We start from the raw sequence: 14,460 nt of genomic DNA, 5'->3' as shown, positions 1-14,460 counted from the left end.
CTCGGAGATTTAACTGATGCCCGTGATTTGAGGCCGTTCGGCCGATTTCCCGAAATATACCAGTTACCAGCAGGAGTGACTCCTCGCTCGGAGTAGAACGAGACGGTGTTGAAACGTCAAAGTGATCGAAGCAGCAGTGGTCGTTGCGTTGAATGTAAATCGTATATAATCATTGGTCAACTATCCTTCAGATCACCCATATTCTTCTCTCAAACACACATAACCTGATTCACATACGAGCAAACACAATGTCTGACAAAGTGTGAGCTGCTTGCCCCGTCTCTTAGCTCAATGCCTCTCAAGCAGTTCACTGGCTGACCGTTCTACTTCAGTTTCAAGATTGCTGTTCTTCCCGGAGACGGTATTGGTACGTCTACTTCCCAGCCACCACTCCTATAGAGAGGGGTTCGCATTCTCCTTCGCTGTATCCCTATGAATGCGGCCGCCGTCCCGTCGTTTTAGAAGCTCGCTTCAACCTGATCTCCTACCACCATTCCTCACGAAGATGTACTGACCTCAGCCTGCAGGTCCCGAGGTTGTCGACCAAGCCATCCGTGTCCTCGAAACTCTCACTGCCCACTCTGACCTCAAGATCGAGCTCAAATCATACGACTTTGGAGGTGCCGGTATCGACAACCACGGTGTTCCCTTGCCTGACGTCACTTTGAACGCGTGCAAGGAGGCCGATGCGGTCTTGATGGGTCAGTCTAACAATCTCCCTACTCCGTGAAGGAAGACATGCTGATAATGTTTTATATCGCTGTAGGATCTGTCGGTGGTCCTAAATGGGGTGTTGGACCCGTTCGACCCGAACAAGGTATCCTCAAACTCCGAAAAGAGCTTGGTCTCTACGCCAACATCAGACCTGCCAGCTTTGTTTCTGACAACTTGTTGAAGAGGAGTCCGTTGAAGGAGGAGGTTGCAAAGGGGACTGATATCACTGTTGTGAGAGAGTTGATCGGTGGTATCTGTGAGTGGGCTGAAGCCTTGCTGGCGAGATTGCATGTTCTCCAATCACGTCAAAATCACCATATTCAATTGCCTTCATCGCATCCTATCGCTCCGGCCCTATGTCTTGTGCTGGAGGTTTTAGTCTGGCATCGGAGTCGACAACGAAAGTCGTGCTGACAATGTCTCCCGCTCTTCTTCGTAGACTTCGGTGAACGTCAAGAAACCAACGAGGAAGGTGTCGCATGGGATCAATGTATCTACTCCAAATCCGAGGTCGAGCGAATTACCCGAGTCGCCGCCCAGATCGCTCTTGCCGCTGAGCCCCCTCTCCCCGTCACTTCCGTCGACAAGGCCAACGTCCTCGCTACTTCTCGACTCTGGCGAAAGACTGTGACCGAGCTCATGGCCAAGGAGTATCCCCAGCTCAAGCTCGAACATCAGTTGGTCGACTCGGCAGCTATGATCATGGTCGCCAACCCTAGAAAGTTGAACGGTGTCTTGTTGACCGAGAACATGTTCGGTGACATGTGAGTGAGACAAAAAGCGAAAGAAAGTGTCATCACGATGCTGACGTGCACGTTTGCAATGACAGCCTTTCCGACGAGTCTTCCGTTATCCCTGGTTCTCTCGGTCTCCTCCCCTCTGCCTCCCTCGCCGGTGCCCCCGATGCGAGCAAGACCACCATGGGTCTTTACGAGCCGTAAGTGGTATTTTATCTGCACGACGCATCGTCTGACCGCTGTACGTGATGACTCTGGCTGATCACTTCCCTCTCAGCATCCACGGTTCCGCACCCGACATCGCCGGCCAAGGCATCGCCAATCCCATCGGAACAATCCTTTCAGCCGCTATGATGCTCCGATACTCTCTCGGCAAGGGCGACTCTGCCGCTCTCATCGAGAAGGCCGTCCAGACAGTTTTGGATAGTCCCGAGGTCGGTGGCTTCGACTTGAGGACAAGAGATTTGGGTGGTGAAAACGGAAGCAAGGATGTGGGAGACAAGGTCGTCGAGGTGTTGAAGAAGCTCTTGAACGCTTGAGTAAAAGCTGTCTTGTAGATGTCCAACAAAAATGTGCAGTCAATGCATGCGATGTGTCATAGTACTCGGAAGTCTAGTTCATCATTCGCCATCTGAGTTCGAGTTCGGGTCGGCGTCTGAATAAGAGGCGGAGATGACCGTTGGTCCGATAACCAAGGTAATCTACAGCGAGTCAGAAGGGATCCATATCGGACTGTTTATCATTCTACAACTTTCTGTCTCTTGTCACCTCATCTGTTCAAGTCCACAACCTTTGTGTACATCTAATAGACACATTCCACGATAGCAAGCAGAGACAAAGCATTTCCACGACTCGTACAATGACATACACACTTGATCCACCTTTGCCAACTTCTGCAACACCTAAAGACTATACCCGATTTCACTTTGACACGAGTCAAGTTCCCGCTAAGAGGATCGTCGGTCTACTGGCATGCCAGCGTGAGTGTGGAGTGTGCTATAACTTGCGATTTAACCTACCTTCCGAAGGACGTTAAGCCTTCGTTTGAATTTAAGGAAGCTAACCACCCGTTCAATATTTAGGTGATCCCCTCCTCCGGAGTCTAAGGACGACCGTCCACTCTGCCCGAGAAGCGACAATCGCCGCTCCTCCTATTCCAAAAGGAAAGGTAGGATCGAAGAAGAAGTCCGCAACGTCGACATCGACGACGACATCGGGTAATGCTACTCCCGTGACAAACGGAGGTGGGGATAAGACGAAAGAAGGGAAGTTGTGGGAGGTAGAATTGAATGATACGGTCATTTTCCCCGAGGGTGAGTAATGCTCTCGCTCCATCTGATCATGATTATCATTATAGGTCGTGCAACTTGGTGCTGCCTCATGTGTTGTATACTATCAAAGCGATAGCAAGCTAACCCTTGTCTGCAATTCCAGGCGGTGGTCAACCTTTTGACACAGGCTTGATCCACCTGCTCGACCCGAATGGTGATAAACGGACTTCCACATTCGTAGTCGAAGGGTGTCTGAGGAAGAAGTTGGACAGTGTACATCTTGTAAGAGTACCGAATGATGTCCAAGTTGATTGGGAAGGAAGAGAGGTGGAAGTGGAGGTGGATTGGGAACGGAGGATGGATCAGGTAAGTCACAAGCTTATGACACAGCATTCAGCGATCAACGTCCATGCTGTGTCTGCACTCAAGTGGGTCGAAAGGTCCAGAGCTGACGGACTCCTGCTCGCCAGATGTCAATCCATACTTCACAACATCTCCTCTCTGCAGTCCTCGACGCACCGCCCTACGTCCTCCCCACTCTCTCATGGTCCATGCACGCCTTCCCATCTCTCGAACCGCCCTACGTCGAGCTCTCTCGTTCCTTGACACAAGACGAGGCAGAAGCGGTCGAGAGGCGATGCACGGAGTTGATCGGATTGTCGAAGAAAGTTTGGGTGGACGTTAGTGTCCAAGGTGGAGAGGTCGGACACAGTGGAGAGGAGGATGAGAGGAATGCGAGAGGGCTGCCGAAGGATTATTCAGGGGTGAGTGAGGACTTATCTTACTACTATCTCGCTTCGAACAGTCACGTTCGATCAGGTGTGGTAGTCACATCAGGACGCACGAGCTGATATTGTATATCTACTCGCTTAGGGAGTCATCCGACACATCAACATCCAAGATACTGACCGAAACGCATGTTGCGGTACACAATCACCCTCTCTTTCCCTCCTCAGTCTCATCCACGTCATCCCACCCACTACGTCCTCGACCAGCGCTACCAAGTTGTACTTTACAGCGGGACCACGAGCGATCCGATACTTACAAGCGACATCACGTACTCTCACTGCTGCTGCTCAAGTTGTCGGATGTGGACGAGGGGACTTGGTCGAGAAACTCGAGAGATTGGAAGTACAGCGTAAAGAAGCTGTGGATGCGGGGAAATCACTCAAAGCGGAAATGGCGAAATATGTAGCTGAACAAGCTGTGAAAGAGGGACATGATGATAAAGCGAAGGGGATTGTCTGGATAAAGAGGGAAGAGAAATCGACACATGATTTCGAGTTCTTAGGTTCTATCTCTTCGACATATCTTCAATCGTTTGTCTCATCAGACAAACCATTGATCATTACCACTTCGTCGCCGGTGGGTATCACTCCGACATTGTTGATGATCCAATCGACAGATCAGGACCTTGCGAAAGATGTGAATGAACGATTGAAAAAAGTCTTGGAGGGGAGGGTGAAAGGTGGCGGAGCTAAAGGGAGGTACATGTGTAAGGTGGATGGGAAATGGGGCAAAGTTGAGAATGGGTTGGTGGACGAGGTGGTGAAGGAATTGAGAGAGAAGGTAGGGGCATGAGCTCAAGGGACAATCATTTTGAGGGCAAAACAGAGATCCAGCATAGACTGAATGGTATACTTTTAGACGGAGCATTTTTTCTTTCACATGGACTGCTAAGGAATGCTATACGTAGAATGATATGCATAGCCTAGATGAAGGATCACACACAGCCAGATCTGCATCGCGTACACAGCTCCGTTCAGAGAGAGTCAACACAGCACACAATGATTACGAGTACTCGTTGTGATTCTGTGTTCTCGGTAAACTAGGTTAACCGGCGTGATCACTCGAAAGGACGCGACGGCGCATGACTTGATATCCATATCGAGCACCACAAATCAACAGACTTAACGAATAGCGAAACTTATCAACATCTTCTGTCAAGCTGTCACTTCTCCATTCATAGCTCTATCACAATCAACGCAGTCTTCGCAACGCAGTATGATCTCAATCCGACATACGTTCAAATTAGGTGGTGGAATCGCAAGGGGTGTCATCAGTCCCGTGAGTCACAATTGCCACCCTGTTTTAACGGTTTCTTACATGGTTTGCGAGGCAAGTTGACTGACATATCCTTATTACAGTTACATTGCCAGAAACGGATCTCCAGCTCCATCAACGATATAGGACGGAGATCTTTCTCGTCGTACAGTACCTCAATAGCAGGTTTAACAGAATCACAAGAAGAAGTTGGTTCATGTTCTCAGCCCTCCCTTTTGTCCGATTCGGCGCAGATGATACACTTGGTGAACTGACTTCTCTCTCAGTTCAGGAACGTAGTACACGATTTTGCTCAGAAAGAAATCGCTCCGAGAGCAGAAGAGATTGATAAGACTAATCAACTTCCAAATGTATGTCCTTCGGCTCTACATTCCCTTCCCTCCCACCGAGATTGATAAGATATGGATTGCATAGGATATATTTCCGAAACTTGGTGAGATGGGATTACTGGGAGTAACTGTCCCTGAGAAATGGGGAGGATTGGGATTAGGATATCTAGAACATACAATAGCGATGGAGGGTGAGTCTACGTCTTGTAATCCCACTGCTCCCGTCCCCCGTAGATCGTGCTGATGAATTTGTGCGACGAGTAGAACTGAGTAGGGCATCGGCTAGTATCGCTCTCAGTTATGGAGTGAGTGATTCTGCTCATGACACTAGGAGGCTGAGTGAGAGCTGATCCGAAACCCGTAGGCACACTCCAATCTCATGGTGAACCAACTAGTCCGATGGGGAAGTAAGTCTAATCCTCCAATCTCTCTCCTTCGTACAACTGATCATTGTCCATCATCCTCTGTCTACGTTGGCACCTCCGCAGCTCAGTCCCAGATCGACAAATACCTCCCACCGTTACTCACTGGGGAGCACGTCGGATCACTAGCAATGTCTGAGCCAAATGCGGGATCGGACGTAGTTTCGATGCGGAGCAAAGCTGTTAGGAGCGAGAATGGTGGATGGGTATTGAATGGCAGTAAATGCTGGTGAGTAGTGCCCCCTCGCATCGCATACTGCTCGAACCTTACCTCGTGCACTACGACTGACGGTCGTTTGTCTGAAGGATCACAAACGCCCCTGTATCTTCTACATTCCTGATATACGCAAAGACTGATACGGAAGTGGCGCCGTCTAAAGGGATGACAGCGTTTCTGGTAGAACGGGGTTCCAAAGGGTTCGAAGTGGGAGAGAAGCTGGATAAGTTTGGGGTGAGTGTGGTCGAAGGGTGTCTTGAGCCTGTCATCGCTTGCTTGGAAGATGGGGTGTCGCGGGCGCCTCGCCGACATGTGATGTTGAGCTATTGAGCTGACGTCTCCCTGCGCAGATGAGAGGATCTCCTACTGCTGAACTGTTCTTTGACAATGTCGAGATCCCCGAAGGTGAGAGACGACCACTTTCGACACCAGCTGGCAGGTGACACAGAGTGCTGAACCATTTGGCGCAGAGAACGTGCTCGGTACCGTAGGGAAAGGGGCGTCAGTACTCATGTCGGGGCTGGATCTCGAGCGGCTGGTCCTGAGTGGGGGACCACTGGGGTGAGCTTGACGGCCCCACCTCTAATTTTCGTCCTGTGACTGATGCAGCTCGGATCGGATCGCAGGATCATGCAAGCTGCTTTGGACCTCGCATTAGAATACACACACGAGCGAGAACAATTCGGAAGGAAGATCGGTACATTTCAACTAATGCAGGGCAAGTTGGCGGGTGAGTTTGGTCTACGAGATAAATCGACGGAGGTCCGACTGAGGAGAAACCAAATCCGCAGACATGTATACCAAATTGAGCGCGTCGAGAGCATACGTGTACGCCGTGGCGAGAGCATGTGATGCGGGCAACACTTCGAGAAAGGTATGTACATGAGCAATTGCGGGGCGGAGAGGCCATGCGATCAATCGATCACCTCATATACTGAACTCTGACTATTCGGAATACGTTAGGATTGTGCCGGAGCGATATTGTATTCCTCGGACCGCGCCGTAGAGGTCGCATTAGACGCGCAACAATGTTTGGTGAGTGCGGCGCCAAGAGTGCATGGATTGGGGTGTGAAACAAATGCTGAAGGGAATGCATGGGATACAGGGTGGTAACGGATACATCAATGGTATGTTCAGAATCTCATCGGGCATCTGAAACCCGACCTAGAAGGCTAATGGCGTGATCCACCATCCCCTATCAACTCTGTTCTACCCTTGTCTCCCAACCCGGCTATCTAATCATCCTCATGTCTACAGATTACCCAGCAGGTCGACTGTTGAGAGATTCAAGATTGTATACGGTCGGAGCGGGGACACAAGAGATTCGAAGGATGCTGATTGGACGAGAGTTCAACGATATGTTTGACGAGGCTAGGGGCAAGGGCATTGCACAGTAGACAGACATGTAGCATGTACCGGTTTTTCGTCATGTGATGGTCAAGCTCTCATTGTGAAATCTAAACAAGGTTTTCTTGATGTCCTGCTGTCGGAGAGCGAGAACACCCGCCAAGTGGGTTCGGTGGACATGTGAGACGAAACCAGAAATTCGGAATTCCAGCAATGAGTGCAGATGATGCGATGTCTGCGTCGTTTTATCTTTTATGCATCTCTCAAGAATGGATATGGATTGGTGAGTACGCAAGTGCCTGTCATCTGTTTCTTGTCAGATTTACGTGATTGATGATGCGATAGTAGTTAGTATATCTTCGGAATTCCAGCAAGACTGACAAAGAGTAGTCCAGATCTACGTCATTCGCCCCTCCACCGCAGGTCAGATCAGACACATGCTTCTTCTCTCCGTGATGATCCGACAATAACACTAAAGAACAAATTTGGCATTTCATCGTGCATCGTGCATCGTGCATCGTATCAAAGTACATAAAGTCATATCTGTATCTCTATCTCTATCGACCTTATTAGAGCACTCTTATACATATTTTGAAGACATCACATTCGTACTCACACCAATCAACCAAACAAAATGAGAGTGAGTGTAGCTCCACCTTGATGTTCTAGCCAATGCCTCGTAGAGTAGATCGTGTGTTGTGTGCTGACTGATCGTTGTCATGCTCCTCTTTCTACCAATCCGATCTGAATTCAATCTACGACCTGACTCCTTCCTCACCTATCTACACACTTTATCCCCGCCTCCAGATCGCCGGCGAAAAGGATTTCCGCGGATACCAAGATGCTACCGTCAACGGAGGTTTAAAAGGAGCTTTACTCGGAGCTGGTATTTCCATTCCAGCATATTACGTCTTGATGCAACGATCCGCCACCTATCGAGCTTTGCCCCTCCCCCTAAAAGCTTTAGGAGCGGTGGTGATTGTCGTTCCGTCGGTATATATCTCGGCGGAAAAGGCGGGAGAGAGATTCAGTAAGAGTCAGTATACAGGTGTGGGGAAGAGAGAGTTGGATAGGGAGTTGCTGGAAGAGAGAGAACGTTGGGATAAATTGGGTTTTGTGGGGAAGACTCAAGATTGGGCAGGAAGACACAAGTTTGGTCTTATCGGTGCTGGGTGAGTGTCTCGAGCGGAGCAATCGAGTGTGCGAGCGGGCGAGCGGAAATTGGGAGGCTTTTTGGCTCGATATATCATCGTCTTTGGCGATGCTGGGGAGATCGGTGGGACGGAATCGCGCTTGTGACCTGTCGACCTGCGTCGCATGTAGCGATGGACGGTCCAGCGCTAGTTGACTGGATATAGATCACTTTGGGGAATTCGGCACAACTGCTCTTTGATGTGACGCCACTGACACTCTACAATCCCTTACAGATGGGCAGGATCAATGGCTCTCGCATTCGCCATCGTCGCAAGAAACCCATACCAATCGACTTCTCAAAAGGTGCGTGGGCGCATGTCATACGGCTCATAATCATATTTGTACTTCACTGATCTCGTTATTCTACCCGTGCAGGTCGTCCAAGCACGTATGTGGGCACAAGGTACGTTCTCACCTGCTAGACTTTCCATTTTGTCTTCAGTACGATCAACTGATGCACGTCTATGACATAGGTCTCACCGTCGGTCTCTTGGTCTCTTCCGCCATGTTGACAGGATTCGACTCGTCGGCATTGGACGAGCCTCGAGGAGTCCACGAGAGCAACGATCACACTTGGAAGGCGATTCTTGGTGAGTGCGGGTGACCTCAAACAAGCACTACAACCTGCTTGTCTTGATCGTTTCGTCAACTGACGCCGTCTATGACATCTATCGTAGAGGAAGACCCTCACTTGAGCGATGACGAACGAAAGAGATTACACGAGATCGCGAGCACTGTCACTGAACGCAAGCAGCAGCTGCAAGCTGAGGCCAAAGTCAAGGCGCAGTAAAGAAAGGGCTTTGCGCGGGAAAGGAGAGCTGGTGGCCCTCGCTCATAGCGAATAAAGAGTGACATTGGTCAACGAAAGGGTTTTAGACCAAGTTTAGTGATTATGGACGGAAGGTGTACGATAATATACAATAGTGTTACAATCAAAATACAACAGTGCATTGACATGACATCGTGAAGCTTCTCCCGACTCGTCGAACCATGACTTCTGGTGAATGCTGCATGTCTGGAAGAAGGACAATCGAGAGTTAAACGGCGTCGAGCACAGCGCGCCCATAATCTCGACTGGTACCCTGCAACTGCCCTATTAGAGAGATGCTCACAATGCATGTTGTGTTGTGCTATGACCTACGTAACGATGAATGTGTATGCGATATCAGATACAGATGAACAAATGCTAATGAACGTTGCCGCTCCTAATCCTCTCCATGCACAACAAAATGTCCCTCTTCCGTCGTACCCCTATTCCTCCTTGACATGGGAAGGCAAATCATACGCCATATGCCCTCTTACTTATTCTTCGGCTTCATCTTCGACAACATCCCAGGCTTCCAAGTCGTCTTTTGATGCGCGAAGGGCGTTGGTGCACCTTTCTTCCCACCTGCATTCGCTCCACTTCCAAATTTCCTCTCTCTCTTCCTCAACTTCTTCCTCTCCTTCTTACTCAGACTACTACTATGCGAATCCCTTGATTCCCCTGCGCTCATTGGGTTCTTCGGTCGAGCAATAGGTGAAGGTTGTCCGTAGAAATTACCCGGAGGGATCGCCTTGGGTGCAAGTAACGGTGTGGTAGGGGTAGGTTTCGATTTCGGTTTCGGCTGATAGCCGAATTTCGAAGGTAATTCAGGCGGCATCTCGTCTTTTCGAGGTGAGTCAGCTGGAATTGGCTTCCATGCGTCAGGAGTGGACGGTCCGATGAATCCATTACGCTTGACGAGCGGTCGATGTATCTTCTCCTCCTCCTCGTCTTCTTCGTCGGCTTCCTCGTCCTCGCTCTCATCCTCATCCTCGTCGTGACTCCGTTTGCCATCAACCACAGGCGAATGCGGAGTAGTAGGAGCCGATCGAGATGTACCGTTCAAGATATGACCATTAGGTATGCTACCTCCAACAGACGTTTTGGCAGGCGTCGATGATGATCCCTCGCCTGTCCTGATATAGCTGAGTAAATATGCCGTCTTGTCGCCCAGGACTTGATCCAACTTGACAGGCATCATGTCCTCGTCATCGGCATGGAACCATTGACCACCTGGACCTTTGACATAAGACGTGTAATGTCCAAATCGGAGCTCGACACCGCGATGACATGTTACGCCGAACAGCCGATATTTAGTTCCGCCAACCTAGGTGCACACAGTCAATGATCAGCTTTGATCTTATGATAGGCAGGATAGGGAACCCAATGTGCTCACCTTTGGGTTGACCATATACGGAGCAATATCCAGGTACTCGCCAAACTCGATGAACTGATTGAACTTGTCTGCTCTCGCTCTCCCGCTATACGAGTTATAGTTGACGCTGAATCGTTTCAAATGCAACGTGAGGATCGGAGGTGCTCGTTCAATTTTGAAACTCTTCGTGGCTACAGCCTTGGCTTTACAACTAAAGCACAGAAGATACACCGTCAGATCTGTACCCGCTTTTCCGATGATAGTGGCTCGGAGGCGAGTTAACTCACTTGTCACAATGATATTTGTTATCGCCCTCTAGCTTATCTTCTCTAGTGAAACCCGTCATCATGCCCGATATCGACTTTTTACCTTGTCGATTGACGTCCAGGCTGAGATCGAGGAAATCGTCAAACGTGTCCGAAGGCTTGTTACATCTTGAGCAGACGACTCGAGATCGAACTTTGCCACCCCAAACCCGGTAGACCCAAGAGGTGTGTTTGAGCTTTTCAGGCAAATCCCTGCGAGGGTCAAGTCATGTTAGCGCTCTGATAACAATGGCTGCCTGAGACGAGGACGACGATCACGAATCCAGGGGTGGGAATAAATCGAAAACTCACTTTGGTTTGCCATACAGAGCAGTAGCTTGTAAAGCGTCTGTGACGAAGCGGAAAAACTCATGTGTGTCTTCTTGTCTATTCTTGCTGAAGCCCTTCTTCAGATCTGTTCAAGAAGGATAGGAATCGGAAAATCAGCCAACCATTCGCGGATACTGGCATCAATGACTGAGGACAGCACTCACGTTTCAGATTCCTATGTATATCGGTAGGTTGATATGCCTTTCTACCCGCCCAATGAGAGTCGGTAGCCATACCTCTCAAAATGCAGAGCATACAGAAGCCCTTATTGCGCTTTTGTCCACCTACAATGGCGAACCCCTCGACAAATCAGCTTCGTTCCGTGTATGACGGAAGGAGAGTCTGATACTCACAGTTCGTCTCGTCATGCGCGAGGGCTATCCGCAGTACCGGAGGAGTGTGCAACAGAACCTGGAGAGTCGCATTCGCATAACATGCCATTGAGGGATTGACGAGTCCCGCAGCTCGTTTCGCATGAGCTATTGGTTCTGGCCATCGTAAGTCGATATCGGCAGTGTACAACCCGTTTGATGAGGAGCTCGCTTTGGGCGTAGACGAAGGGGGTTGTTTTTGTTTTTGTGTTTGAGGGGTGGAAGGTGAAGAAGTGACTTGATTTCCCGTCTGACCAGGAGGAACGAGTGTAGTTTGTGAATCGTCCAGATCCTCCTCATCCTCCGCTGCTCCATTCCCATTCCCATTCACATCTCCGTTGGTTTGGGCACGGGGGACGACGACGCCATTCTTCTTCTTACTCTTCTTCCGTATTTGCTCCGCCAGTCCTCCCTCATCATCATCGCTATCCAAACCTCCATCCCCAATTCTTTTCGATCCAGTACCAGGCGGTGGACTCCTCGGACCCATTTCTACCTCTTTCGTACCGACATCGAAACTCCATGAATTCTTGGGCATCGGCTCGCCAAAGACCAATGGTTTCGAAGTGAGTTCTTTCAACAAGCTATTATCATGAAGGGCTGAATGGAAGAGGAAGTTTGATTGTGATTGTTGTTGCTGAGTTGTCGCCATTTTTGCGGCAACTACAGATGTAAATGGCGGCAACACAAGTCTTGAGCTTGAGCTTCGAGCGAGCTAGCGAAAAAAGCCAGCCTCTAATGAGAGAATGTGAAAGAGTGGGGACCACGATGTGATCTATGCAAGTGACGAGGGTTGATGATGAAAGAGTGATATCTCCTAGCTGTAATGTTGGAAAGAACCTCGAACTGAATTGGCAGCAACAAACGAAATTGAAATTTGGTTAAACGAACGACGCTCAAGTCCAAAAATGAAAACACGCGTGAAATGTGGATTATTGATGTGCGAAAAATCATCCGCCCCGTACGTGATGATAAGTGGCACTTCGTGCAGTTCATTGGTCTTTGTGCTGATTGTTCCTATCAACCTATATCGGTTGGACTACCATATGCGATAGGTAACAGCAAATGCAGCCCAGGCAGCCTCTCATGGGAGAGGAGCTGGTAGTATAGTTCACTTGCTTGTCAATCGTCAAACATACATTGGATGGCGCACAGACGTCTGACATCATCTTTGTTGTTGCGTTTCCCTTCCAACCATCTCAACGAGCTTCCACTTCTCGCATGTCAGCTCATCTAACCCGACTGACCCCAGAGTACTCAATATCCTCTCACCCAAGACAAGCAAACACGCTGCACAGATAAGAATAGTTATTGTTCAGCAACGGTCGTGAATGAGCTGGAATGGCTTATTTTTATCTACGGCCATAGAAGCTAGAAAACGCCGCATCCCGTCTGATCTGCGCAGAAACACCACCATTCGATAGAGCTTGACGAGCAGAACACGCCGGTACTTTCAGATTCGCTGGGGACGGCCTCCGTCGCCGTCGCCAACGCCGAGCAGGCTCCCAGAGTCACTCAACTCTGAGAATCAAGCTCCCTCCCATAACTCGACTACCACTACTCCCCCCAGCTCAACACTCCACACATCGCTTCTCTACCGGTACGGGCACGTCTCGGACAACTTTCAGACCGATCGGATCACCACAACAGGCGTCGTCACCACCGTAAACATCGGCGACATCATCAACCCCTCAACGACGATATCTCCTCAACCAGTCCAGGCCGCCTTTTCATTCTTTCACTCGTCCCTTCCCCCCCGCCTCCTCCTTGCTCACACCCGCCTCCTTGACCCATTCTCCTCACCCCATCAGCTCTACTCGCAAGCCCGCTGCCTACGCCGCTGCTGTCAGCGCACAGGCCTTGTTTACCATAGTAAACAAAGGGCCCGAGTTGTGTTGCTGGTTGAGCGAACTTCTACGGTCAACCTCCACCTTCCCGCGGTTGCAAATTACCAAAACCGCGGTTTGACCTCCCAAAACCGCGGTTTGAACCACGGTTTGCCTCCACTTTCCCACGCCGGACTCTAATCAGGACCTCTCCTCCTACGCCTCACGATCTTAGACCACAGTTCGGAATCACGTGAGCATGCCACCTTCCGCAAAGCCCCCTTCATATCTCGCCTCTACAGCAGCTAGTCGTGCGAAGAACCCTCGTCCAACGGCAAGCCAGCTATTCGACAGCCAGCCCACCGCTGGCCGAGCCAAGAAGGCTGCAACACCCGCCCTGGACCCCACAACCGCTTCGATACCATGCCCGGTTTGCCCAGACTTCACGGGGGTGAATATCCTCGACCACTGCCGCAACAGGTGCAACCACCCGAGGATCCCCTTCGTCCGCTCGAACTTTGGACGATGCCAAGGCCACATCCAGACGTGTGATGATTGCGGGACAGTCATGAAGACCGGGAAGGCGGCGTTGAGTGGTCACAAAACGGCTTGTAAGGGCAGGTCGGAGGAGATGGTTTGGAGGCGATTGGGTGGTACTGAATATGTCGTAAGGGAGGCAGACAGGAGCAGAACCTACCGACTACCGACCATTCCTGGCCTGTCGTCATCCGGGACGATGCGCATGCGCGTCTTCGCTGCAGCCCCACCTGCCTCGACGAGTGTACCGGCACAACCACATCCTACTCCTCCGTCCCTCACTCTGTCGCGAGACGAGCCGAGATCTGACCCCATGGGTCCCCTGAACTCCTCTTCAGCTCCGTCCTCACCGTCACCCTCACCACCCCCAGTCCAGCACCCGGTCATGGGGAGGATAGCCACACCTACCGCGCGTCCAACCGAACCGACGCCGCTTTGCTCGACAACGCCTCGGCCTAGGCCTCGAATCAGCAACGTCTCTCAGCCATCACCTCAGATAGAGAGCACGGGTCAAGACAGCGCGAGAACCCGCCACCAGGCAACTCGGATCAAACACACCATGGCCGACCTGCTCCCTCTCCATGGATCCATCAAGCACCTTCATCCGAATCTGGTT

At 50.5% G+C, this 14,460-nt stretch overlaps 5 protein-coding genes across 5 annotated transcripts; 4 read left to right on the top strand and 1 right to left on the bottom strand.

The window, feature by feature from the left end:
- Window positions 1-248: 248 nt before the first annotated feature.
- On the top strand, window positions 249-1,990 carry CI109_107235 (3-isopropylmalate dehydrogenase; the record flags this gene model as incomplete). Its single annotated transcript, XM_032003692.1, has 7 exons — window positions 249-262; window positions 333-367; window positions 528-701; window positions 767-970; window positions 1,154-1,478; window positions 1,544-1,651; window positions 1,729-1,990. The coding sequence occupies 7 exons, from the start codon at window positions 249-251 to the stop codon at window positions 1,988-1,990; spliced, it is 1,122 nt and encodes a 373-aa protein (XP_031862105.1).
- Window positions 1,991-2,310: 320 nt separating this feature from the next.
- CI109_107234 (uncharacterized protein) lies at window positions 2,311-4,303 on the top strand (the record flags this gene model as incomplete). Its single annotated transcript, XM_032003691.1, has 5 exons — window positions 2,311-2,431; window positions 2,534-2,764; window positions 2,886-3,088; window positions 3,193-3,486; window positions 3,596-4,303. The coding sequence occupies 5 exons, from the start codon at window positions 2,311-2,313 to the stop codon at window positions 4,301-4,303; spliced, it is 1,557 nt and encodes a 518-aa protein (XP_031862104.1).
- Window positions 4,304-4,726: 423 nt separating this feature from the next.
- On the top strand, window positions 4,727-7,151 carry CI109_107233 (uncharacterized protein; the record flags this gene model as incomplete). Its single annotated transcript, XM_032003690.1, has 15 exons — window positions 4,727-4,789; window positions 4,870-4,974; window positions 5,053-5,136; window positions 5,201-5,306; window positions 5,380-5,420; window positions 5,480-5,522; window positions 5,604-5,766; window positions 5,844-5,988; window positions 6,105-6,159; window positions 6,225-6,315; window positions 6,381-6,484; window positions 6,546-6,628; window positions 6,718-6,789; window positions 6,860-6,881; window positions 7,012-7,151. The coding sequence occupies 15 exons, from the start codon at window positions 4,727-4,729 to the stop codon at window positions 7,149-7,151; spliced, it is 1,317 nt and encodes a 438-aa protein (XP_031862103.1).
- A 584-nt stretch (window positions 7,152-7,735) lies between these two features.
- On the top strand, window positions 7,736-9,085 carry CI109_107232 (uncharacterized protein; the record flags this gene model as incomplete). Its single annotated transcript, XM_032003689.1, has 6 exons — window positions 7,736-7,741; window positions 7,909-8,273; window positions 8,529-8,598; window positions 8,671-8,698; window positions 8,769-8,885; window positions 8,973-9,085. The coding sequence occupies 6 exons, from the start codon at window positions 7,736-7,738 to the stop codon at window positions 9,083-9,085; spliced, it is 699 nt and encodes a 232-aa protein (XP_031862102.1).
- Window positions 9,086-9,593: 508 nt separating this feature from the next.
- CI109_107231 (uncharacterized protein) lies at window positions 9,594-12,133 on the bottom strand (the record flags this gene model as incomplete). The annotated part of the gene is made up of 6 exons (XM_032003688.1): window positions 9,594-10,427; window positions 10,497-10,686; window positions 10,763-10,993; window positions 11,093-11,195; window positions 11,275-11,394; window positions 11,464-12,133. 6 exons carry the CDS (start codon window positions 12,131-12,133, stop codon window positions 9,594-9,596), a joined length of 2,148 nt encoding a protein of 715 aa, XP_031862101.1.
- Between the last annotated feature and the right edge of the window lie 2,327 nt (window positions 12,134-14,460).

Source organism: Kwoniella shandongensis, chromosome 14 (assembly GCF_008629635.2).
Source record: "Kwoniella shandongensis chromosome 14, complete sequence".
Classification (NCBI taxonomy): domain Eukaryota; kingdom Fungi; phylum Basidiomycota; class Tremellomycetes; order Tremellales; family Cryptococcaceae; genus Kwoniella; species Kwoniella shandongensis.
The sequence above is the reverse complement of the archived record's forward strand: the minus strand, read 5'-3'. Positions and strand labels throughout refer to the sequence as shown.